The following is a 26,705-nucleotide window of genomic DNA, read 5'->3' on the forward strand; positions in this document are numbered from 1 at the left end:
ACAGCAGATCCAAGAACCTGTATGGGCAGCAAACCCTGAGGATGCCGGGGTGCTCGCTGCTACACCTCTGCCTACCTCAGTTTTTTCATCTTAAAAATGAAGATAACATACCACGTAACGCCCCTAGGGTTGTGAGGACCAGACAAGGCATTTGCAAAGGGCTTAGCACAGTGCCTGGCACACAGGGAACTCCCTTCACTACTGGACAGAACGGGCGACACAGAGCTCAGGTAGCAGAGCCCCTCACAGAACAGCTGGGAATGGTGCAAATGCCCGAGGCTGGAACGAAACCCGCGGGCAGGACCGGCAGAGACCCAGCCCATGGGCTCAGTGTCCTGCGCCAAAGGGGCATCCCGACCTCCCCCACAGACACTGCTCAGCGGCGGCAGCAGGGACAAAGCCGCAGTCCCGCTTACTTGTACAAAGCTCGCTGCGGGAGGCGGGAGGCACGAGGCGGGAGGAGGGAGGAGGGAGGAGGGAGGAGGGACGCGAGAGGCGCGAGATCCTCGGGAGCAGTGGCAACAGCTCAACTAACTGAGCCAGAAGCGCAGACTGCTATTTATAGAACGTCCCGCCCCGTCGCCCGCGCTCGACACCGCCTTCATGTGACGCAAAGCGACGGCACGCTCATGGGCACGCCCCTTGCGGCTCGCGCTGCTGTCCCATTGGCTGCTGAGCTCGATTTTAAAAAGCCCAGGGACTCCGCCTGGGCCCAGGCCTCAGGACAACCGCGGGGGCGCACGGATTGGCTCGGTAAAGACCAATCACGGACGGGCTCTGTTCTTCGGTGGCAGTTTTCAAAATTGGTTCCCCGAGCGCGAGCTGTGCTATGCACACTGCGGGTTCTTAGCCGGTTCCTAGCGGGGTTACGGAGCAGCAGCTGCCCTTGCTAGCACGGAATACCGCGGCGCCGGAGAGCCAGAAGCTTGGGCCAGGAAGGCGGACGGGCCACCGGTACGCTGCGTGACTCGGCGACAAGGTAAGGCCGATGTGCTTGTCTGCCCAGGGGACCCACCACCTGTGCCCCGACTCGTGCCGCATAGGAGGCCTGAGCCAAACCCTGGGGACCCCTTCTGGTGCGCGCACCTCCTGGAGGCTCTTGGGGGCGAGACATCGCTCCACACCTCTAGGCTCCCTAGCCGCTGAGAGGCTCCGCGTCCCCAAATCCCCCAAACAAATCCCCCGACTCCGCGGGACACGAGACCCCGCCCCCTTTTCCCTTTTCTTTCTTCATTTTTACATCATTTTCCCCTTTTCCGTCATTTTCCCCTCAGTTTCCCTTTGCCCTTCATTTTTAATTAAATTTCCTTTCTTTTTCCCTCACTTTTAGCTGTTTCCCTTTTTCCCTGAGTTTAACTTCAGTTTCCCTTTTCTTTCCTCACTTTTACCTAATTTTTCCTTTTTTCCTCAGTCTTGCCTCAGTTTCCCTTTTTTCTCCCCAGTTTTACCTCCCTTTGCCTTTTCCTCACTTTTACCTCAGTTTCCCTTTTTTTTGTTCCAAACTTGGATCTTTGGGTTCATTCTCTGCCGGATCACTATGTGATCACTTTGTGCCTAATCTAGTCTGCTCATCTCCCAGTCTGTTTCTCAGACTCACCAGGTTGTTTGGGTGATTGACCACTCTATAATGCAATTGGAGGCCTGGCCCAGCTAGACTGCCTCCCTTTACTCTTGTTTTCATTGCTTCTGTCCATAGCCTTGACCTTTTGCTCTTCTAGACGAATTGGGATGTTATTTTGCCCAGTGCCATAAAAGTTTTTCGTGATTTTCTTGTTATGGCACTGAAGAGATAGATTCGGTAGAATTGTAGTTTTTATTATATTGGCTCAGCCTGAATATTTTTTCATTTGTTTAGATCTGACTCTTTATTTGTAGTTCTTTCCATATATTTACTGGATTTGTGTAGGCAGGCAGGGTCCCAAGTATTTTATATTATGTACAATTATTCATTCATTCATTCATTCATTTATTTATTTATTTTTGCTTTTTGGAGGGGGGAAGGCAGGGCAATTGGGGCTAAGTGACTTGCCCAAGGTCACACGGCTAGTTTTTGTGTTAAGTGTCTGAGGTCGAATTTGAACTCAGGTCCTCCTGACTCCAGAGCTGGTGCTCTATTCACTGAGCCACCTAGCCGCCCCTATTTCATTCTTCCTGAGCTCTTCTCATTTCCTCCACTTTTATCCCAGCTTCCCTTCTTTTCATTCTAATTTTACCTCTGCTTCCCTTCTTTTTTCTTCACTTTTACCACAGTTTTCTTTTTTTGTCACTTTTACTTCAGTTTTCCTTCTTTTCTCCCTACTTTAACCTCATTTTCTCCTTTTTTTCTATCATTTTTACCTCACTTTCCCTTCTTTTATACCTAATATTACCTCAGTCCTCGTTCTTTTCACCCTAATTTTACCTGTTTCCCTTTTCTCCATAATTTCCCCCCCTTTCCCCATATGTGCCTCACCTCCCTTTGCTCCATATTTACGTTATTGCCTTAAGTTTTACTTGTCCATACTTTTACTTCAGCTCCATGTTTTGTCTTTTCTCTGTTTTTATCTCTGATCCTCTCCTCACTTTACCCTCTTTATTATCTTACAGCTCCTTCTTCTCTTTACCCTCTTTGGACTTCAACCCCCCTTTTTTACACCATTTTGAGCTATTGTTTCCTCTTCAACCCATTTTACCTCAGTTGGCCCTTCAATCTCCCCTTTTTATCTCTTTTTCTTTGCTTCACCTTATTTTTGCCTCATCTCTCCTTTGTTTCATCCCATTTTTCTAAGCTCCCCCACCTCTCTTTGCCCCATTTTTTCTTAAACCTGCTACCTGTCTTTACTCAATTTTACCTTAATTTTCCTGCCTTAATTCACCCGAGGTTTACCTCAGCTCTATTGCCTTAATCTACCCCATTTTTACCTTAGCTGTCCTGCCTCTCTTTATCCCATTTTTCCTCAGTTCTCCTCCCTCTCATAACTCTATATTTACCTCAGTTCTGTTTATTTTACCCCATTCCACCTCTATCACTTCCTCTTTTCACCCAGTTTTACTTTTACCTCAGTTTACCTCCCTGTCCCTTTTTTTTAACCTCTGCAATTCTTCCCCCTCTTTTTCAGTTTTCCTTAGCTTTCTTCACCTCTCTTTCTCTTCACACCCATTTGTACATTGTGCAAATCCCTCACTGACTCACCCCCTCAGTGGCTGGGCACACACTGGATTTGGGGAGTCTTGGCTTGGAAAGTTAGGCCGCCTTTCCTTTCACCCCTTCAACCTTGATCCTTATTTCAGCATCATGCTTTACCTATTGGAACCTCATTTTCCTCATCTAAGATTACTGTTGGAATTGTGAGATATACACGATAAAACTTTTGGGAACTTCAAAACCCAGTCAAAATGGCTGATTTTTGGTTGTTGTTTTTGGTTATTTTCATTGGTTTTGTTGTTGCCTGTTTTATCATGGGCTCTTCCTTTGAATGTGAGTCTTTGGCTTGTTGACAGCTCCTACTTCGGCTCTACAGACTGTCGTTGGAGGTTAGGGGTTCTGCCTTTTAGCCTCTTTTTCTTCTGACCCTTGACCATTCTTGGAGTGGCTACTGTAATTGCCCCAAGCTTGACCAGGGCAGTCATAGTCTGGAGGCCACCGGAATGATCTAGTTAGTATAGTAAGGGAGCAGTGGAGTGACCCTAGCTAGATTGGCTAGCCTTGTGGCCCATGAGGCTTTAGCCCATGTCCTTTGGGGCTTGATATGCCATCCCAGCAGAGTTTTCTAGTTGCCTACACTCCTTTGTCTTGGATTTATGGTGGGTTTTTTTTTTTTTTACCCTGGTAAGGGTTTGAAATTGCATTGCTTTTTTTTTCTTTTGCCAGGGCTCTGTTTTTCCTTCTCCCCAGAGAAAATAGATTTTTGTTATTTTATTTTTCCAAATAGTTTATATAGTATTAGAATTAATTGTTTTTTTAAATGTTTGATGTTTAGTAGAATTCACATGTGAATCCAACTGGCCCTGGCCGGGAATTTTTTCTTAGGGAGCTCATGTATGGCTTATTCGATTTTTTTCTAAGATAGGGTCATTTAAGTATTTTATTTCTTCTGTTTATCTACACAGTTTATAGTTTTGTACACATTTATGCATTTTACTTAAATTATCAGATTTATTGGCATATAATTTGGCAAAATGGGTCCTAATAATTACTTTATCTTCATTGGTGGTGACTTCACCCTTTTCATTTTTGATACTGGTAATTTGGTTTTCTTTTTTAAAAATATCAAATCAATCATTGGTTTATCTATTTTTTTGTTTTTTTCTAATCGTCTTTTATTTTTTGTTATTCTCTCCTTTGATTTTAATTGGAGATTTTATTTGTTCTTTTTCTAGTTTTTTCATCGATCTATTCTTTTTCTTTTTTATTGATGTAAGCATTGTGAGATATAACTTTTTCCCTAAGTACTGCTTTGACTGTGTCTCATAAATTTGGGTATGTTGTCTTGTTCTCTTTAATGAAATTATTATTTCTTTGATTTGTTCTTTGAGATCATTCTTTAGGATTCGATTATTTAATTTCCAATAATTTTTAATTTTTCCACAGTCCTTTATTGAATATAATTTGTATTGCATTGTGATCTGAAAAGGATGCATTTAATATTTATGCTTTTGTACATTTGGTTGTGAGGGCTTTATGTCCTAATACATGGTCAGTTTTTGTGTAAGTGCCATGTACCACTGAGAAAAGGTATATTTCTTTCTATTCCCTTTCAGTTTTCTCCAGAGCTCTATCATAATTTTTCCAAAATTCTATTCATCTCCTTAACTTTTTTCTTGTTACTTTTTGGTTAGAATTATTGAGTTCTGAGAGGGGAAAGTTGAGGTCCCCCACTAGTATAGTACTATCTATTTCCTCCTGCTACTCTTTAACTGTTCCTTTAAGGATCTGAATGCTATAGTATTGATTGTCTTCATTGTCTATGGTACTTTTTAGCAAAATGTAGTTTCCCTGATTATGACTTTTAATTAGATCTAGTTTTGCTTTTGCCTTGTCTGAGATCATGATTGCTATCCCTGCTTTAAAAAAATTTGTTTTTTATATCAGCCGAGGCATAGTGGATTCTGCTCCAGCTTCTTTCTTTTACTCTCTGTGTGTGTTTCTTGTAAACAACATATTCTCATCTTCTGGTTTTTAATAACATTCACAGTTATGGTTACTAACTGTATTTCCCTCTATCCGATTTTTTCCCTTTCTTTATCCTTCTCTCTCTTCAAAAGGGTTTTGTTTCTTTTCACAACCTCCTTCAATCTGCCCTCCGTTCTGTTACCACCTCCTCTCCTACTTTTCCTCTAGAGCAAGAGAGATTTCTATACCCAACTGAGTCAGTTCCGATGGGATTAAGGTTCAAGTGTTGCCTCCCATCTTCCCTTCCATTGCAAAAGCTCTTCCTTTTGAGAATCTTTTTGTGAGATAACTTACCCTTGCTCCAGTGCATTTCTCTTCTCCTTAAGTTTTTTGAAATCATCCAATTATCATAGTTAACTCACACTCATACCCTCTCCTTAAGTATATTCCTCCTAATAGTGAGCAACTATCATCTTCCCATATAGGAATGCAAACAGTTTCTTTTTGAATCCCTTATGATTTCTCTTTCATGTTTGCATTCTTATGCTTCTCTTGAGTCTTGTAAATGAAAGTCAACTTTGAGCCCTCTATTTTGTTAAATGTTCATTTGTTCCCTGGTAGGCTTATCCTCAGTTTTGTTGAGTAGGATATTTTCCATTGTGATCCTAGCTTCTTCATCTTCTGGAATATCATATTCCAAGCCCTCTGATCCTTTAAGGTGGAAGCTGCTAAATCTTGTGTGATCTTGACTTGGGCTCCATGAATTTGATTTGTTTCTTTCTGGCTGCTTTGCAGTATTTTCTCCTTGACCTGGAAGCTCTTGGATTTGACTATGATATTTCTGGGAGTTTTCTGTTTGGGTATCTCTTTCAGAAGGTGATTGGTGGATTCATTGAATTTCTATTTTACCCTCTAGTTTTATAGCAGTTTCCCTTGATAATTTCTTGAAATATGATGTCTATTTGATCATGGCTTTCAGGTAGTCTAATAATTCTTAAAATTCTCTCCTGGATCCATTTTCCAGGTCTGTTGTTTATCCAGTGAAATAGTTCACATTTTCTTGTATTTTTTCATGCTTTTACTTTTGTTTTGTTTCATGATGTCTCATGGAATCATTCGCTTTCACTTGCTGAATTTTAACTTTTAAGGAATTATTTTCTTTGGTGAGCTTTTGTACCTCTCTTTCTACTTGACCAATTCTATTTTTTAAGAAATTCTTTTCTTCAGTGAATTTTTGTGTCTTTTACTAAGCTGTTGACTCTCTTTTGTGATTTTCTTGCATCATTCTTTTGTTCCCTAGTTTTTCCTCTAGTGCTCTAATTAGATTTTTAAAATCCTTTTGGAGCTCCTCCAGGCATTCTTTTGGGCCTGTGACCAGTTCACATTTCTCTTTGAGGTTTGCATGTAGTTGTTTTGACTTAGGTGTCTAATGCATTTCTGTCTTAATCTTTCATGTCACCACAGCAACTTTCTGTGTTCAGGTTCTTTTTTCGTAGTTTGCTCATCTTCCACTCTGTTTCTTGACTTTTTGTGGAGAGGACACTGTCCCAAGTTTTCAGAGTTAGTCTGGAAGGTGGCAGGTGGTCTATAAGATTTCAGTTCTTCCAAGGTAGTATGATGTAAGGAGAGGTGTGGTCACTGCCCTCCTGGCCTGTGCTTTGGTCTTTGAGTGACCACAAGCATTATTTTCCATCCTTGAACTGTGACCAGGGTCTCCAATCCCCTGGTTCACTTAGTGCTGCCTCATCCCCCTGGGACTGTGACCAGGAATTACACAACAGAGTTCTCTGCAATCTCCTTTGTGGGTGGAGAGCTCCTGAAGCCAGCCATGCCCATGCCTCCAAGGCCTGCTGCTGGCTCGCTGGGGCTGGGGCTTGGCCTGGGTGTCGTTCCACTCTCCCTGAGGGGAGAGCAGAGGCGGGCACCTGGCTTTACCCACCAGGGTGTCACTTCTGCTGTTTTCTGACCCAGAACCTGGACGAGCCCCCATTAGCTCCTTCCGTCCTGGTAGTTTTGTTGTCCTTTTGCCAGTGAAATGGCCCCAAAGCCCTAGTCAGTTACTCTGAGCTGGCCAGCAACAGTCTCCCAAGGAACCATTGGGAAAGGGGGAATATTTAAAGTCAAAAACCGCCAAAAATAGGTGTGGGAAATAAAGTTGGTCTGACAGTGGTAGATAAGCACATCCGTTGTAGCCAGGCCTTGGTCTGGACAGTTGTATAGTCCTTGCCCTGATTTATTATGAGACCCAGATGCCCAGGATCATTCTGGCATCTTATCAGGAAGTATGGCCAGGTCTGTTTCTCACAAGAGAGGGGCTCCTGGTTAAGCACGTGCGAGTTCAGGAAGAATTCAGTAATTTCCAAACTTGTTACATACAGGGGCTTAGTGTATGAAGCCATGGGCATTTCACCATGAGGACGTCAAATGTCAGCAGCAGCACGTCAGCAGGGAGCAGGGAGGGGCGCCCTGGGTTTACTCTATACAGACTTTGACCATTTGTACCTTATATAAAAGTCCTTGCATTCTCCCTGAAATGTTATGCAAATGCAGCCTAACAGTTCCTTGCTGTGTTTTCTAAACTGAGGTTCAAAGCCTGGGGAATGGGGAAGTTGGATCTGTCCTTCTCCCACCCCCAGAAGATAAACACTTTGCTGGCTGCTTGGTGACTTGAATAAAATTTCCCTTTATCTTCTCTGGAAAGATAATCTGGAGATCTGGCAGCAGCATCTCAGTTATTAAGTGTCGTCTTTGTCATATAGATGAGCTTTAGTGAGCAGGAGAAGCTCCTTTTACTCTTCTCAGCTTAAGGGAAGGACTCTTCCAGTCTAACTTGGTATAGTTAACTTCGGGGCTTGAAATAACCTGATAAGTCATTAATGGCTTTCAAGAGAGACCAGGGAAGGTGACAAAGGTGGGAGAAATTCTGAAGCAAAGTAAGCTAGGTTCCAGATATGCCAGGTACTGCAAAGGTCTAACATGGCTGGACAAAGCCAAGGTAACAGTGCCTTGGTGTCTCTTCAACAATTTGTCTCCTTTGCTTTTGGGAATAAAAAGTTTTAAATGTTGGGTTAGCCCACTGGACACTGCTGTTTAGAGGAAGCTGACTTGGTCTGAGAAAGGCAAGGCTGGCCCTAGATCCTTTCAGTGTGTGTTGCTAATGTGAGTTCTTATGCACTCCCTTCAAAACCATTAAATCATGGATCCTGTTTCTAGGAGTGATGAAAATCTACCCTGGAAATTGCTCCTGGGCTCAGTCCTGAAGGCCATAGCTCCCCATGTCTCCCAGATATGGATTCCTAGTGTCCAGGGATGATAACCCATTCTTGGGAGAGCTGGGCTCACTGGGCCCACTGATGCCTGTGCCCAAGGGCCTCTGAAGCTTCTGCTAAAGGGAGCTGGGCCTTTTTGATTGCAGCAGGACTGTGGGGGAGCAACTGCTGAATCTGTGGGACATGCCAGTGCCTCGAGGCTCCAGGGCTGCCCATGACAAGGGCCTCCGATCCAGCAAAGTGCAAGCCGTGGAGAGTGCCAGAGGTGAAGCAGGTAGAGCGGTGGACGGCCAAGAAGCAGACAAGGTTAGTCAGGAGTGAGCTGTCTTCTTTCTTTCCCTACCCTGAGTCTGTTACTAATGATGTATGCCACTCCCCCGCCCCCAGTCTGTTTGTGCTTTATTTAAAAAAAAAAACAAGTAGGTTTTATTCATGCTTAGAACATTCTGTGTCCACTTTGGGTGTGTGTGTGTGTGTGTGTGTGTGTGTGTGTGCGCGCATGTGTGTGCACGCGTGCGCCTCGATTTTCTATCGTGTTTCCAATGTGTCTCCTGAGATCCTAAGGTGAATGTGGTTCTCCATGCTGGCTGGCCCCAGATATTGTTACCTGTATCTTCTTTTCTAACAGGAAGAAAATAGCCAGGCAAAGAGATCCCCGTCTTCGCCACAGGGAGCACCCAAAAAGCGGTCAGCTTTTGGAGATCTCACCAATGTGAGTATCCTGTTTGGGTCTTGGCTCGTCAGTGTCTTCTGCCCAGGTGATGGCTGAGCTGGTGCCTCGAAGCAGCTGGAACTTAGTACCTTCACTATGTGGCTCGGATAGCTTTGCCCTTGACTGTTGGCCCCTCTCCTGTTTGAACTCAATGTTAGTGGGGTCTTTATATGCTTATGGAGTCAAAGGAGGCCCAGGGCTCTGAGTGACCTTTGCTCAGATATAAATTTGGAGTTCTTTTTTGGGGAGCATTGGAGGAAGGCCTTCTCTGTTGTGCAGGGTCGGATTAGCAGGTAGGTATTCTTCTCCCTAATATCAGGTACCTACTGCTAAGAACAGGTGCCATGCTGCATTTGGAGTTGGTGTCCTTGTTTGGGAATCTTCATGTCCGGTCAGCGTATCCAGCTTGGGCCAGTTGCTACAAATCTCTGGGTTCAGCAGTCAAGGGAACAACATCCTGGTGATGACAAGGACCCAGGATTTAGTTCAGTTGCCTGCACTTAAGATGATACTGTAACATGTGACAACTCCCCAAGGCAAGGGCTCTTAACCTGGGGTCCATGGTTTTATTTTTTTAAGGAAATATTCTGATAATCCTATTTTAATTCTGAGAAGGGTCCATAGGCTTTACCAGACCATTGCCAAAAGGGTCTTTGCCACAGACAAGGTGAAGAAGCCCTGCCCTAAGGAATGCTCAGGGTACTTTAGCAGGTAGAAGTTTGTATCCTCCATAGCAATTACAGGGGTTCTCCTTCTGGGACAGGCCTAGAAATCTCTGGTCTCTTTGTGATTTCTGAACAGGCACATAAGGGAGGGGAGTCTAAGGGCTTCAGCTGAGCCATATTATGTAAGGTCCCCTCTTCTAAAACTAGCTCTCAGAGGCAGGCCTTGCAGTTCTGGGACATAAACAGTGGCATGTCTGTGGATGGCCTTTTGATGCTTGTATAATGGAGAAGGGTAGGGAGGGACAGTTATCAGGCCAGAACTTTGGATTCTGCCTTGGTGATGTGCAGGTAGGTAACAGTTTGGCCTTGTGTAGCAGCAAGCACCCCAAGCGTCCTCAGGGTGGCTGCCCATACAGGTTCTTGGATCTGCTTTGATAAAGGAAAGCAACTCAAAATGGGTTAACAAGCTTACTTTAATCAGTCAGACATATATCGTTTGCCTTGCTCAGGGGAAAAGGTCAGCACCCCGAACTTCAAAGTACAAAGACAGAATTGTCAAGACAGAAACAGATCTAGTAGACAGATTTCCAAACTGTCCAACCATTACATCCATACCCAGTCAACATCTGGGTTTCCACATCTGGGGGGGGGGAGGGCCTGGACAACGGCTTCCCAGAATACAGATCAAATCACAGAACACTTCTCAAAGTGAGCCCCCAAAACAAAGCCTCACATCAGGGCCCATATAGCCTTCTCCTGGCTCAGAGAATGTAACAACCTTCTGGACCCACTGGCCAATCAAGAAGTATCTACTGAAAAACAAGCCTCCCACCCCAGGCTTCAGGTGCACTTTAGCCTAGGGGCAGGGAAGATCTTCCAAATTTGCATTCCCATTACACCTTGGAGGATAATGAATGTGTTTCTTTGACCCCTTGACTGCTGTTACATATGAGACCTTTGCAGCCTAGTATCCTCTGTTTTTTTTCTAACTTTAGCCTTAGCAATTTGGCCAATTCCTGCTCTTGCTATAGTATAATAAGAAGATTTAATTGAAACATTAGTGATTTCCACTTAGCCTAATGAGACCTGCTGAGATTCTCCACCTTGTGCCTGGACAATGGGGTGAGGTGACACCTTGAGCTAGAACACTATATCTAGGTGCACTTAGTGGCTTAGTTAATAATAACTCAGAAGTAGGCTATGGTGGTAGAACTTGGTTATCTGTCCTTTTTCTTTTGTGGTGTAACTAGAGATTTCATTCCCTCCTACCTCTTGGCCATTTGGTTAAATAGAAAAATCAATGATCTAGAATGCTACCCCAAACCTGGTAACTAACCAGGCACCTTGACAATTATTTGTTAGACATGATAAAAGATATATTTTCTAACTAGTGTTACTTGTACCTTTTTATTAAACTTAAAACTTTCCTGAGAGGAATGGTTTTCCTGTTAGAATTGAATAGTTCTGTTCATTTTCTTTTCCAGGCTCACCAAAATCAGCCTACACAGTCCAAGAAGGAGGTGGTCAAGGGTACTGCTAAGAAGGTACTTAGGAGCACAGTGGCTCATGATCTCTCCAAAAACAATGAGATCAACTTGAAAAAGTAAGTAAGAAAAGCCTTGTATAAGCAGAAGTTTAGGGGATGACATCCTTTCTTCAGCAGAGAATTAGGTTAGTAAGCCACAACAGTATTTGTCCTGTTACCCTTAGGGGCTGTATCAGGTGAAGTTGTAGCTGTGCCCGAGTGGATTGTGTTGGGTGGGTTGTGGAGAAGTCTTGCTTAGGAAATTGGGAAAAGGGCTTTGTGCTTACCTCTTAGGAATTCCCTCACCATTGTCATGGCTGGCTTGTGAGAGTGGACCCACCCCCACCTTCTGAGAGAAGTTGGATTTTTGCTATTAGAAAGTAACCCTTCTTTCGCTGGCCCTAATTGTTCTGTGCTTGGATGATTTCTTGGTCTCTACCTTTGTCTAAAAGCCCTGATGTACAAAGGGACTTAGAACTGTCCAGATGGCCAGCACTTTACCCAATCAGATTAGTGATTCTTCTCCCTAATTTCACCTCTCGAACTTTTATTTAACTTGATCTCTGCTGCTTTATTCTTCTGCCCTGGCCATTAACATTTCCCCTGAAGGGACCATATTGCTTTATATCTTATACTCATAATTATATTCTTGGCTTCCTGCACCACAGTCTGATCTCAATCTGCTCTAGTCTATGTTGTGTGCTGGGCAGTGTGGACCAAATTAGCTGTTCAGCTCTCCACATGGGTTGGCTGTCTCAGAATTTAATCTGGCATTAGCCTCTAGATTAAGGGTTCTGCCTGGCATTTCAGCTCAACAAACTGTTTAAGTCTCTACTATATGCAAGGCCATTAGAGGTTGTTTTTCTGTCTGGTCTGGCAGGGCTTTCTCTGCATATCACAGCCTGAATGTGCAAGGTTCTTTACTAACATGGGAAACAAGGTTCCTAGAATCTTTTAGTATCTTCCTTCCTTTTCAATGACTTTTCATGTTGAGATTTCTAAACTTGGGCTCCGTTTGTCACTAGCTCTGAATTCTGGCTTTGAAGATCATAACCAGAGAAGGATTGGCATCAATTACTTTGGGTCTAGATACCATCAGTCCCTTCTTTATCCTGTAGAACAAGAATCCTTACCTGGTCCAAGGCCTTTTCTGCTTCCTATCAGGCCCTTCTCCCCACTTACTCCTTGAACTCTCCATGTCTCCTTCTTTACCATGGGTAATCATAAAATATGGGGAGAAATAAAAATTACAAAGAGGTTAAAGGCGTCTGTTAAAATCTGCCCATTCTGTTGCCTGGCCTATTTATTTAGCATGGTCGCTATGGCGGGGGGGGGGGGTGGCTTAGAGAAGATCTGTGTTTTGAGGCAAAGACCCTGTTCCCAGTCAGGTTCCCTAAGAAACAACATCTGAAATTGCCTTTCATGCTCTTTCCCAATAAGACAGTGGCCAAGGCTCCTAGAACAGTTTGGCTTAGCTCTGGTTTCTCCCACAGGTCTGGGCCCAAATCCCTTTCAGAGGAGGACTCTGTCAGCTCTGAGCCCACTGTCAAGGAAGGGCCGATGCCTGTCCAGGAGGAGGAGCCTATGCCAGTGCAGGAGAGACCCAGTGTTGAAAGGGCCTCCGCTGCAGGACAAGCAGGACCAAGCGAGGTACTCTTCTTTCCCCCTTTTTTTCTTATCCCTTGGATAGCTGAAATAACCTTTGGAGTGTCCATGAAATGTCTCAGAAAAGCAAGCATGGAGCTCTGGGAGACTTTCCTTCATTCCTAGTCAGAAGATGATATTGCTTAAGATTACTTCTGAACCTTTCCACAGTCAGGTGGGCCAAGTAATGATTTCTTTTGGGAGGGTCTGCTGAAGATCTGAGCTCAACAGATCATGTTCCTTGTCTTCTGGAACATATTTGCTCCCAAATTAGGCTTATGTCCTTGGTTGTTGATAAGTATGTTCAATAAGCAGCCTCTGAGTGATGATAAATAATTGAGGTTTGAGAGGGAAGATCTAAACAACGACAAGAACAACAGATTAGTGATCAATTACCTGTGTCACCCCCGAGTATTGGCAGACGCCGTATACCCTGAGCCAGGAATTGGAGGGTTCGGGCAGTCATCATGTGTGTAGACCAGCCTCACAGAAGACTTAGAAGGTGGGAGGAGATTTGAGTTGGGAAAGGGAAGAGGCCAGTTAGAAAGTACATTTGACTCCTCCAAAAGGTATAGACTAAACTCTAGCAAGCAACCCCCGGGGACAGAAGGGAGACAGATGGGTTCCATGGGCAGGCTGATATAGCAGCATCAGAGCATCCTGTCCTGGTAGGTTTTCCCCAGAAGAGATGCCCATCTCTTGTGGTACAATAGATATGCCCACAGAGGGAAATCTTTCAGCAGTTCAGACACCTGTTAAGTATGTAGAGCAGTAGTTACTAGGCATTGTGAGCTGTTCTACACTTCAGAGGAGTTCAGGAGTTACACTTTGGAGTACCTTAGCAGAAGGATGGGGCAGGGAGAAAGAATCATACTTGGTACATTTCTAAGTCTCCCCTGAAAGTTGTCTCTTCCTGATGGAGCTTTCTGGTGACTCCAGCAGATGCCTGGGATGGAGAATATTGAAAAAGCGGAAGAAGACCTATATGCCAATACAGAGTATGCCAAGGAAATCTTCAAGTACATGAGAAAGAGAGAGGTTTGTGATACCCAGGTGGCTGAGGAGCCTGCTGAGGCTATAGAGTGGGGAATGTGTTAGCTCTTTCTTTTTTTAACTACTGTTCCCTGTCTCCTCTCAAGCTTGTGAACTGAAGACATTGAAAACCTTTGAGAATCCATAAAATCATTGTCTTTAGAACCAAGGAGGCAAGACCAGGAAGAGAAACTAGCTAAATAGCTTAAGGATCAAGTTGTAGAGCTCACTTCTGGGGCTGTTGGAGGAAATCTCTTCTTTGTCTGCAGTGGATAAAATAGTGTCCTTTGATTTTTGCCTGTTCATTAATGGTGTTCTTGTCCTACTTCTCCCTGTGCCAGGCTTTGTTCTCTGTCTTCACTGTGACCCCTGGGAAAGGACTCGGGATGGCTGTGTTCCGCTCCTCATCCTTTTCCCGTCTTGACCCCACAGTCCTCAGCTCCCTCCCACTGCTGACTTGATCTTGCTCTGCCAAGTCCACTGCCCACTTTGCTATGTACATGCTTCTGAACAAAACTGCACGGCATCATGAAACCACGTTGACTGGGCCCACTAGGAATTTTTTCACAATCTCAGCTAGGCCCTCATCGTCCTTTTCTGCTTCTCTAATTGACTCTGTCCCATTTGCCACACAAACCTCCTGTGGCTCTCTTCCTTCTACCTTCTTGACTGAGAATCTTGCCTCATGTCTTCCTGAAAAATTTCAGGCTATTTGCTGAGAGCTCCCTCTTGTCTTCCTCATCTTCCATTACTAAGACATCTGCCCCCACTCTCTCCTCCTTCATCCCTGTCTCATATAAGGAGGCGGCCCTTCTCCTTGCCATGCAGATTCCCTCTGCACACACAAATGATCACATGCTATCCCATCTTCTCCAACAGATTTCCCCATCTTTCATCCCCACTCTCACTAATCTCCAATCTTTTTCTATCTGCTCACTACATCCCAAGCATACACTTGTCTTCTCCACCCTTGATCCCTGCATTCCCACTAGCTGTCATCACGTATCTTACTCCCTTTTGTGACTGAGTTCCTCCAGAAGGCGATCTACAATTGGTGCCCTTAGTTCTTCCCTCTATCCTCTTAACTCTCTGCAGTCTGGCGTCCAGTCTGATCATCCAAGTGAAAGTGTACTCTCCACACTTGCTGGGATTTTCTTAATTTTGAGTCTAGTGCCCTCTTCTCAGTTCTCCTCTTGACCTCTCTACAGCCTTTGACACTGTCACTCACCAATTCCTTAGGAATACTCTCTTCTTGCTGGGTTCATTTCATCTCTCCTGGTTCTCTTTCTTACAACTCCTTTTCAGTCTTTTTTTTAAGATTTTAAAATAATTTCTTAATTCATTTAAAATAACACTAACAAATCCATTCATTGCATGTTAAAATAACATCTTATGGGGAAAAAACTATATCTCCAAAAAAAAATTAGTGAGAAAGGTAACATTTTTTTCCATTTTTGCAAATCTGTTTACTGTCTGGCTTAGTGAGAAGACAACTGAATTGTCATGTCTGCTTCTGTGTTTGATCTGCTCCCATATGAAGAAAGTTCCTTGGCTGGATCCACGAACTGGGCATTCCCCAGGACTCTATCCTACACCTCTTCTCCCTCTGTGCCATTTCATTTGGGAGTTTCATCAACTCTCATGGATTCTTTTATCATATCCGGCATCTAGGTGATACAGTGAATAGAGTGCCAGGCCTGCAGTCAGGAAGACCTGAGTTCAAATTCAGCCTACTTACTAGCTTCATGAGCCTTGGCAAGTCATTTCACTTCTGTTTTCCACCTGGCCTCTCCCTGCCTTACTAGCCTTCTCCTGGATGGTCCTCACATAAACCATGCCAGCTCCCAGCTTGGAGCATTTTCTCTGCCTGTCCCGCACGCCTAGAATTTTCTTCTTTCTTCTCCCGTCTCCTGGCTTCCTTCAAGTCTCAAGTGAAGTCCTACCTAGAAGGCTTTCGTCATCCTTCCTATTCTTAGCGCCTTCCCTCTGAGGCCATCTCCATTACCCTGCCTCATGATGTTGTTTACGTGTTGACAGCAGGGTCCGTGTTTTTCCCTTTCTGTGTATCCCCATTCTAGCACAATAAGTCAACTTTCATTTATTATCAGCTCCCTATTTTCTTCTGTCTCCCGCACCGGAACACAGGGATCTTGGCTATGCTTCCAGCTGCAATTTTGGCCAAGGGGAGAGTAATCTGCCAGTCTTCTCTTTGCAGAAATAACTTAACTGAGGAAAGCCGGAGCCAAAAAGGCTGGCGTGTGGAAGTTTCCATTCTCAGTCTTTCACTTCAGCCCAGCTCACACTGGCATAGTTGTGCAGGGGCCTGGGGCCTTGGCTTTCTTTGATTTCATTGCTCCCTTAGTGGAGATAGCTTTCCTTGGAAATTAGTCTTTCACAAAGCATCGTCCCATGCTCTCCTCTTATTTGGATTCTGCACATAACATGTTCTAAAAATGAAAGTGGCCCTTTCCCATTAAGATCTAAGGGCCCTTTCAGGTAGCACCTGGACCCAGGCAGGAAGAGGGCAAGGAAGGCAGGAGCTGTGTGGTTTGACTGCTTTGTTCCTCTTAACGACCAGGAGATGTTCCCCATCTCAGACTACATGGCGAAGCAGCATGATATCAGCAAGGACATGAGAGCCATCCTGGTGGACTGGATGGTGGAGGTGCAGGTGAGTCTCTGACAGGGAGACTTGTTCCTCTGCCCATCTTAGGAGGAACAGACTGGCTTCTCCCTGTTCTATACCCCAGAAAACCTTCCTTTCCAGGCTCCATTCTTCACAAAAATGTCTGCCTGGGGCTCTCTGTAATGACTCCCAGCAGGAGGGAAGAGTGTGGCCTGGGGTCTTCCCCAGGTGCCTGAAATTCAACTTGACTGAGCTTTGGGTGGGGAAGGTAACAGGGAGGTTGATAGATTTAAAGAATAATCCCTTATTTCAATGGAACTTTATGTTTTCTCATTTGATCTTAGACAGTTTTGAAGTAGAGAGCATGGTAGTTATTTCCAACTATGGATCATGAAATTAAGGCTTAAAGGCTAACTCGCCCAAGGTCATAAAGAAAATGAGAGAACTGAGACTCCCTTGGTCCTTTCATGCCATCATCTTATTGTGGTCCAGGAGATGATCCTGAGTGCTTAAGTCTATGGCAGACCCTCCCACGCTGGGCCCATTGACAAGACTGTTTCCCAAGAACTAGCCTAGAAAAAAGTCAGAGAGGCTTATTACTAGGTTCGGTGCATGGTAATGAATATTTTAGCCACAGCAATTCTTCCTTGGTGTAGAGGACAGTTCTAACCTCAAGGGACTTAAAATCTAATTAGAGATAAGATAGAAACAGGAAAATTAAATAACAAGGCAACAATTGTTATAGAATGGGAGTGTGTGTGTGGAATTGTGGCCTGAGGTGCTTGAATAAGCTTAATTGAAGAGGTAACACTGAAGCTAAGCCTTGAAGGGTAGAGCCTCCGTAGAAGGGATATACTGTGAGCTGTCAGGTCATGGCTGGACACTATGGTCATGCTGTTCCCGTCCTGCCACAGATGCTGACAGGTTAGGGGAAACGACAACATGGAGTGTTCGGGCTTCTTGGAATTGTCTTTTCTCCCAGAAGGCTAAGGTGCTATTGCACTATGGACGGGCTTTTGTCACAGGGAGAGAATCTGTATCTTGTTCTTTTCACCACCTTTTCCCTTTTGTAGCATCAGGGTAAGTAATGATGGCACTTGGCTGGCTGCTTCCCAGGTAAAGGCCTTTAATGGCAGCTCTTAGCTTGGGCTGGGTCCCTGGGAGGAGCCTCCTAGGGCAAGGGCTGCCTTTTTCTGTTCATTTTCCCAGGCTTTTTGTTTTAACTCTTTCTTGTTTGAGAACTATAGGTGTGTGGGTCTTGTCAGTTACATACTTTGAGTGTGTATCTACCCCCTGGCAGCAGCTAGAAACAGCCTGGATGACAGAGGAAGCCCTGTTGGGCTTAGGTATGGGATATGCTGTTTCCTTTTTCAGGAGAACTTTGAGCTGACCCATGAGACCCTGTACTTAGCAGTGAAGTTGGTCGATCACTACTTGATGCAAGTGGTGTGCTTGAGGGACAAGTTACAACTGATTGGGTCGACTGCCATCCTGATCGCATCCAAATTTGAGGTGAGTCCTGGGTGTGATCATAGAACCTTGAAAAGAAGCATCATGTGAACTATTTCTTACCCAGAAATAGAGACCTGAATGCCTTCTTGAACCTCATCAAACTCTGTATCTGCCCTGCCCAGTAAGAGAGCCTACTGTTAAGCTGCTCTAACTGAATGTAGTAAGGGTTGGGATTTTCTCCATTTCCTGGCGATCTCCAACATCCTTCAAAACCACTTTCTGGGGAGGGGTGCAGGGGGTGGGGGCTGTATGCCATAGGCATGTACATACAAGTAGAATGATTCCAACACAAGCTTGCTGCCATCTCATATCTGTTCCCACATAGGACTTCAGGGAAAATGGGCTTATATCTGATTGCTAGAGACTCTCTATTTGCCTCTTGTTAACAGTGATTTGAAGTAGTATAGATGAAATGAAAGTGATTTCAAAGGAATGGTGTATTACATTCCCTACCAGGGATATCTTTTCTTTTCCCTTGGGCCCCATCTTGATAACCAGAGTTTCCTTTTTCTTTCTGTGAACTAACCTTCTTAACTACCTTTTTTAGGTAGTGACTGAGTTTCTTGTCTTGCTCTTCTCTGACCTTTTCTTCAGCTAGGCATAAGAAATTCTAGGACTTTGGAATAAGAAACAATACCTTATTCTAAGGCCCTCAAAAGGTGTTTGTTTCTAATGAGTCTTTCAGGTCAACCAGGGGTTTTCAGACTTGACTGTGAAGGCCTGTGCCCAGAATTAGGGATTTCTTCTATCCTACCCCTCTCCTCATTCTTTTGAGCACCCTAACCTAAGGGGATAGGCACTATCTTATTCCCATGTGATTCTTTTGCCTTTGCTTTTAGGAACGTTGCCCACCCTGCATAGATGATTTCCTGTATATTTGTGATGATGCTTATCAGCGAGAGGAGCTTCTATCCATGGAAATCAATATCCTCCATACCCTCAACTTTGATATTAATATTCCTATTGCCTATCGTTTCCTGCGCAGATTTGCCAAGGTGAGAGGAAGTCGATATAAGTCACATAGGCCTCTGTCTACCCTAGGTTGCTCTTCTAGCATGGGATCAAGGGAGATTCTAAGATGACAGGCAGTTTCTTCATTTCCTAATCCAGAACAACATTTCAGGAGAGTGTCATGGGGGGAGGGGGAAGTTAGCTAGATGACTAACGACTGGTTCCAGCAGTGGATAGAGTGCTGTACCTGGAGTCAGGAAGACTTAGTAGCTATGTGGCCCTGGACAAGTCAAATCTCTCTCTGCCTCAGTTTCCTCATCTGTTAAATGGAGGTAACACCTGTTTCCCAGGGTTCTTGTGAGGATAAAATGAAATATTTGTAAAGTATTTTGCAAGCTTTAGAAGTGATATATAAACACTAACTATTATTATTCAGAAAGCGGGTATGAGTAGTAGGAGTCTTTAGGGCCATTGTGTGTCCTGGACTGCAAAGGTACCTTTAGGTGGCCCTTGGGACAAAGAAAGCTTCTTGTTGGAATTGACTCATGGGGCCAGAATCTCAGCGATGTAAAGGATCTTGGAGGCTCTCTAGAGTGAACACAAAACGCTCTACAATATCCCTGGAAAGTGAAGGGGAATGTTCCCTGCTCTGAGGAGGCGCAGTCCACTTTGGGATATCTTGAATGGTCAGGAAGTAGCTCCTTTATTGAGTGAAGGTCTTCCTCTTGGCAATTTTTATCTCCTCCTCCTAGTTGGATCCCTTGAGCCCCTTTCACATGACAACTCTTCAGTACTTAAAGACTACAGACATGGTCTGCCCCGCCCTAGCACCCCAGGCCTTACCTTCTTTAATCAGTCTTCCTATAACTTCCTGTGGCATGGTTTTGAGTCTTCTCTTCATTATTTTCTTTTGGACATGCTCTATTTCCTAAAGTGTGACACTCTTTCTTATTGGCCCCACCTCTAGTGTGCCCACGTCAACATGGAGACCTTGACCTTGGCCAGGTTCATCTGTGAGTTGACTCTGCAGGAGTATGACTATGTCCAGGAGAGGGCCTCAAAACTGGCTGCTAGTTGTTTTTTCTTGGCTCTCAAGATGAAGAATGTGGGAAAGTGGGTAAGCATTTGGATGGGAGCACAGGGTGGGCTGTGTTTCTGGGTCAGGCAGAAGACAGCAAAATGGACTGGGGCAGGGGTGGGGTTAAATTCTCAATATCTGCAGTCAAAAAGTCCACCACAAGGTAGGAGCTAACAGAGTGGGGAGAAGACTCAGAAGAGATTTAAAGTGGTCTATGTGGTAATTGGCACACATGCCCTTCACTACAGGAGAGGCCTTTGGGGCACAGAGTAAGGAGGTGTGAATGTAGGGTAGCCAGTACCCCTCAAATTCAGCATCCCTGGCATGGCTTAGGAAAGATCACATCCACCCCTTGGGCTCACAAAGACTACTCTTCTTGCTTACTCTAGACTCCCACATTAGAATGTTACAGTGGATACCGGAGCACAGATCTCTTCTCCTTGGTCAAGAGACTCAACTTCCTGCTGACTTACCAGCGCCACGACAAACTCAAGGCCGTGCGTACCAAGTACTCTCACGAGTAAGAGGCTGGGCTCTCTGCTGGGAGCAGGGCTGATGTAAGGCTTTGGAGACCAAAAGTTGTAACTATTCTGGCTCATATGAGGAATACTCATGGCTGCTGGCTTCAGATGGTATTCTTTTGAACCTTCTTTTCTGATTTTAACCAGTGGAGTAGACAATGAAAGGAGCTCAGGGTAGCTATAATCCTAGTTACTACCTTCAAAGTCTGTCACATGGACATAACTGTCTCCTTAAAAGGAATACACTAAAAGGCTTCCTCTCTTTAAGCCTTCTCAGAAGGGAAGGCAAGGCCTTCATGTGCTCATTGGGACCCCTTTATTCTTTAAAGATAATTTCCCAATGTTAATAAATGATCATTGAATCCTCTAAGCAAAATAACTGTTAATTTTAAATGAAATTTTCTGTACCCTTACTTACCTCTTCATGGAGAAGGAGGGATATGTTTTGGTTTTTTTCGGGGGTCGGGTGGGGAATCAAGACAAGTCATTGTAATCAATCTGTCTAGCAGCATGTCAGTATCTCCATTTACTACATTTTGGTTGTGTGTATGTTCGTTTTGGTTTGACTATCTTTCATATAGTTTAACCCATGGTTCTTTGAAATCCTCATTTGTTGTTTCTTCTGGCACAATAATGTTCCATCATATTCACAGAACTTTTGCCATCCTGCGATCAGGGGGCAACTCACTGTTTTTAGAGTTTTTGCTATGTAGATATAGATATAAGCAAGTTTAGCTGAGGCCTTCCTTTTGATCTAGTGTTTGTTCAGGGTATAAAGGGAGTTGTCTGAGTCAAAAACCCTCTGACCACTGGAGTGACTCTTCTGGCTCTGACGGAGCAAGTCACAGCTTTACCAGCTGCATGCTTACTGTGACTGTTTTTGCTGTCTTTCATTATATTTGCCAGTTCATTGGGCATAAGGTGAAACCTGTTTTTAATCTGCATTTCTCTGATGATTAGTGGTTCAGAGTATTCTTTCATAGGGTAGTTGATATTTTCTTTTGAGAAATAATTGTTCTTATCCTTTGAGTGCTTGTGGAGAATGACTTTTGGTCCTTACACATCTGTGTGTGTGTGTGTGTGTGTCTTGATATTATACTTTTATCAGAGCTTTTTGATACCAAGATTTTACCTGCAATAAAGTTTCTTTTCTTATTCTGGCTACCCTGGATTTTGTGTCTCTATCCCCAATGCTTGAATATAGTAGCAGCAGCAGCAGCAGCAGTAGTCGTAGTAATAGTAGAAGATAGCAGCTAACATATATGGCACTCTAAGGTTAGTGAAGCACTCTTTTACTTATGTTATCAATTGATAAACATTAAGTGCCTACCTACTATGTGCCAGGAACTGTGCTTAAGTGTTTATTTAATTTGTTTCTCACAATAGCCCTATCCCCATTTTATAGATGAGGAAAAAAAGATATCTCTCTTTTGTTCTTGAATTTTTAAATGATGTGACCTTTTGTATGTAGGTTAAGTACCCCTTCAGGAGCTTTTGGTTCTATATAGTGCTCTAAATTAATTCTATTTTCTAGGAAACTTTTCTGGTTTTCCAGCAGTTCTGGTCAAATAAGATGTTCTTCCCTACCTAGTTTGTGGTTTGTCATTGATTGACCTCTGGGCTGGGCTGTGGTGTTTGATTGTCTCTGGGTCTTATCTCATCTTTGATTGACTTTTCTTTGCCCCCTCTTTTGTTTTCTTTAACCACAAAAGGCAGTTTGTATTATTAGTTTGAGATCTGGTATCACCTTCATTCCCTTTTTAGCCTATTATTTCTGTTGAGATTTGAGACCTTCTATTTCTTCAAGTTGTTTGTATCAAGTTTTGAACACGAAGCTCCCTGGATGTTGAATTAATGTAGGACTAAATCTTTAAGTTAGTTTCATGTTTTGGACTTGACCCAATTATGAACAGTCTGATTTCTTAACTCCTTTATTTTTTTTTAAGAAATTAAAATTTTACTTGAAAGGACAAGATAGTCGATGCCCAAATGACTCCATCTTCATATCAAAGTAAAAACACATGTAACTTTAACGTACTTTGGATTGTTTGTCATGTAGCCTTCCTTTCCACTACCCTTCCTCATAGAGTTTAATCTTCTAAGACAAGATATATTACTACTAAATCCTAGACAGCAGCCAGTGAGCCGAATAGTGAAGAATTATCAAGATATTCACAAATCCAGCTTCAGTTTATCACCTTAGTCAACCAAATGACTAGGGCTCTGCTCCCAGCGCACTCCAATGGACCCTTTCTGTCTGCCTGCTGCTGGAGATTTGTTTCTCTCTGTCACCTTGTGGGTTCTGTAGCCCTAAGGTTTGTTTAGAGTCATTTTTTTATAGGTATTTGAGGTGGTTATGGGTGGAGCACACAGATTCCTGCTTCTATGCCGCCATCTTCAACTCCTTTATTTTGATAAAGAATTTTGTAATTTACATTTCTGGACTTCGTTCCTGCCTGTCTTTTTGGTTGGTGGCTCAATAGAAATGATCACTCTGTTGTGTTGTTTGTCCTTGGCTACTTTATTGATTATTTATAGTTTCTTTCCTGCTTCTTTTGAGTTTTCTTAGTATAAACCATTTTGCCACTCGCAGATAGGGATGCTTTTGTTTTCTTTTTGTCAATGATACTACCTTGTATTTCTCTTGGGTTGTGGCATTTTTAGAACTATGTCATGTGATAGTGAGAAAGGGGCATTCTTGCTTTAATCATATTTGTTGCAAAGTGAGAACTAGGTATACAAACTATTTAAATGTGCCAAAGCCTTTCATATTTGATTTGGGTGAATTTTTAACAAATGTTAAGAAGAAGGACACTAAAGTCTGACAAAATGCTAGAAAAATCAAGTTGGAAATATTTTTGGTGATTTCTGAACTGTCATTCCTGCCTCCCCTAATTCTTCCAGAATATTCTTTGAAGTTGCTAAAACTCCTACCTTGGACATGCTGAAGCTGGAGGATGTTCTGAAGAGCTCCGTCTGAAGAAGAAAGCGGGGAGCCATGTGGGGAAGCCTGAGGCTAGCCTTGTACATAGACTGTAAATATTTTGTCCTGTCTGTGTCTCCTTCTCAGAATGTTTGTCCCTTTCTGTCTGTCTGAACTCATGTCATTTTAAGAAAAAACTAAACTTTTTAAGAGGAAATAGTTCCAAAGTTTTGATTAAAAACTAAATAAAATTTTGTTAAGTGCCTTCCCTCCCCTCTTATTCTCCAGGGGCAGATGAGGTGTTAAGAGGGTAGAAAACAACAAGCTCCTGCCCTCCCTGGGGAAGATGCCAAGGGCTTCTTGGCATAAGCCATTCCTCTCCTGCTAGTACTTGTCCCCACAGCCTGCCCTATTCTAGCTCAAAGAGGGGGGAAGGCCTTGCTACTCGGGTACTGAGTTCAAAGGTGCCTTCTAGCCCTTAACTGAGAGAGCTTCCCATGGCTGGTCAATGGGCTTGAGAGTTGGAGCAGCCAGCAGTGCCTATGATACTTTGTGCTTTACCTGCTGCTTTTCTGCATTTGCACAACAATCTTTAGTTGCTTCTAGAATATATAGAATGAGGAGCTATTCCCCTTTTTCTGCAGTTTTGCCGTTTGTAGCTAGAAGGAATTCCTGTAGTTGGTAGTTAAGGAAGCTGAGTAATGGGCAGGTTGGGGAGGGGGGTGGGTGCCAGCCTTCCTCTGAACCGGCAACTTGTTCCGCCCATTCCATTTATTCATATGTATGTGATGTCATGAAGGTGTTTGTGGAAGCCCTTGATTTGTGGCAGGTGTTAGCTAACACTTTGAACTGATCTGTGCCTTCTGATGATATTTACCTTTAATGACTGAAAAAGTATCTGTGCCACAGACTCACGAGGGCTCAAATTGTGCCACTGCCTTAAAATCCTAGTGGTAGGCAGGGCTAGGCACATCATTTTTCCACCCTTTGTGCTAATACCGTGTTTCCCCGATAATAAGACACTGTCTTATTATTTTTTTGGACAGAAAAACACCAGAGGGCTTATTTTCAGGGGAGGGCTTATTTTAATGAACATTGACAGCAATTTTAATAAACAGGTAAATGTGAACAAAAAAATGTACCTTTATTCAATAATGAATTCAATAAAGAACAGGATGATGCGCTCACTGCTGCAGCTCTGACTGGATGCAGCTTGGAGCGCGGCGTGCGTTTCACGGTGGGGGGGAATGGTGCATACAGAGGGTACCGTAATGTAGCGTGTAGTGCAGGGGATCACCTTCACTACAGTAGCAATCTCAATAGGGCTTATTTTAGAGGAATCTTACACAGTAAGGGGAGGGCTTATTTTCGGGATAGGTCTTATTATCGGGGAAACACGGTAGGAAACAAATATGGCTTGATTTTCCTTCTTCCTTGCCTCCCTCTGCTAGAGGTGCTAATGCACAATGAGTGGCTAAAGAATTAGGCTGGGCTTGAGGCCAGAAGCTTGGAAATGACAATAGTAAAGCCAAGACTAACAAGGGGAAGTTCGTTTGGTGCTGTTTCATTTGAGTGGTCTGATGTTAACCTCTTGACTGATAGCTTAGGGGCTATCATTTATGTACAATTGAAGCACCTGCTTCCCAGGCCTTGCTCTGTTCTTTGGCCTCAGAAGCCACATTGGAAAGGTGTAATAGAGAGGGATGTGGCTCCTCCAAGATCCCCCAAAGTAGTGATCCCTCAAAGTGTCACTGCAGCCCTCCTCCCCCTTCCTTCACTTCTACATCCTAAGGGGGCTGGGGCCGTTGCCACAGATATGCACTTGTACACAGCAGCATTTTGGCTTTTACCCACTTTCCTGCGGTCCAGTCTAGCTATCACCCTCTTTGTCTTGCCCGTTACCAAGCCCTTTATTATCCCAGGAACGAGAAAGAGAGACGCCTGCACTGTGGCCTTTTTTAGTAGCCCCCTTTCACCTGGATTCTGTGTACTGGCTTTTTATTGTTACTATTTATGTTTCAGTGTGTGTTTTGGCATAAAAATTTATTTGAAATTTAATAAAGAAGTTTGAAAAACAGTACTGTAGTTCTTTTTATGGTCTGAGGTTCAGATTCCATTAACTTCTGACTACCTTTTAGCAGGACTTGACTTGATGAGTATAGCTACCGTGTAATGCAAAGGAGATGGGTAAGTAGCCCTGGTAACATCCTGCAGGCTGAACCCAATTAGGGAAAACTGGATTTTCAACAAAAGAATCTAGAAATGGACAAGAAGGTTTCTTCTTGCTAACTGGACTTAGCAGAGGAACAGAATCGGTTCCCTCATGCTTGTAGGGGACAAAGTTATTGTTTAGGTCTCAGGCAAAGATACTTTTTAAGAAAGTGGGATTCATGAGTTGATGATTTAAGGGAAGCTTAAAGAGGCAAAACTGAGGGAAGGAAGAAGTAAGTTACAATTTTCCTTTATAATTATAGTTAATCTGGATGGGGGAAGGAGGAGGAAATGACACAGGAGAAAGTCAATTGACTTTGGAGGGGATCTGGACTTGTATTTCAACCTGGCTTGGGTGTGAAGAGAGAAAGGATAGTGATTTCTTTGGTCTCCTGAAGAACATGGTGGGGCTCTGGGGAAGCTCGTCTTGTTCTATAGAAGGGACAGCAATGGAGTAGAGTACCATTGCTCCTGGCATGGACCATGGCAGGAAGCATGTTCCTGGGTGGGGAATGGACATCTTGAGAGGTGACTTCCTATCACAAAAAGAGGAGGGGGTGGTAGTTCCAGGGGCTCCATGTAGATTCAGAGGCAGGATGACAGGATATCCTGATTTGAGTAAAGGCTCAGTAATGATAAGGGTAGGAAGTAAAAAGATGGCAATTCTAATGATTTCTGTGATCCCATGAAAAAGAGTGACATAATGGATGAGAAAGCAAAACCCAACAATTCAGTGTGCATAAAAAATACCAAACTAAAGATGCAATAATGTGAAAGAAAAGAATATGACAAGGAAGCCAAACTGAGTAAGGACAATGGCTACTTTGGGCTAATGGGAGGGGGTGGGGGGCTACAGGTACAGAATGTGGCAGACACGGTCACTGTGTCAGGAATTTTTCCTTATTACAAGGAAACGTTATTAGGTAGTGGTGTATGTCCAGAAA

At 43.7% G+C, this 26,705-nt stretch overlaps 1 protein-coding gene across 4 annotated transcripts; it reads left to right on the forward strand.

Moving 5' to 3' along the window:
- Positions 1-729: 729 nt before the first annotated feature.
- Positions 730-25,627, forward strand: CCNB3 (cyclin B3). 4 transcript variants are annotated; one of them, XM_069062386.1, is made up of 12 exons: positions 730-979; positions 8,508-8,667; positions 8,990-9,073; positions 11,223-11,341; positions 12,757-12,913; positions 13,847-13,945; positions 16,518-16,610; positions 17,940-18,077; positions 18,917-19,072; positions 19,996-20,145; positions 20,496-20,626; positions 23,532-25,627. In XM_069062386.1, the coding sequence occupies exons 2-12, from the start codon at positions 8,545-8,547 to the stop codon at positions 23,605-23,607; spliced, it is 1,326 nt and encodes a 441-aa protein (XP_068918487.1). In that variant the 5' UTR covers positions 730-979; positions 8,508-8,544; the 3' UTR covers positions 23,608-25,627. The 4 variants fall into 4 exon arrangements, with proteins under 4 accessions (XP_068918487.1, XP_068918490.1, XP_068918489.1 ...); XM_069062389.1 differs by having other exon boundaries at positions 20,496-20,603; XM_069062388.1 differs by having other exon boundaries at positions 13,850-13,945.
- Positions 25,628-26,705: the final 1,078 nt, after the last annotated feature.

Source organism: Petaurus breviceps, unplaced genomic scaffold (genome assembly GCF_028583685.1).
Source record: "Petaurus breviceps papuanus isolate PSGF00001 unplaced genomic scaffold, PetGlider_PUasm1.0 90451, whole genome shotgun sequence".
NCBI lineage: Eukaryota > Metazoa > Chordata > Mammalia > Diprotodontia > Petauridae > Petaurus > Petaurus breviceps.

Excerpts from the sequence above, each read along its gene's own strand:
- CCNB3 (XM_069062386.1), top strand. The coding sequence starts at position 8,545 with ATGCCAGTGCCTCGAGGCTCCAGGGCTGCCCATGACAAGGGCCTCCGA. Across the intron at positions 12,914-13,846 it reads GACAAGCAGGACCAAGCGAG|CAGATGCCTGGGATGGAGAA; the intron begins GTACTCTTCTTT and ends TGGTGACTCCAG. Across the intron at positions 20,627-23,531 it reads CGTACCAAGTACTCTCACGA|AATATTCTTTGAAGTTGCTA; the intron begins GTAAGAGGCTGG and ends TAATTCTTCCAG.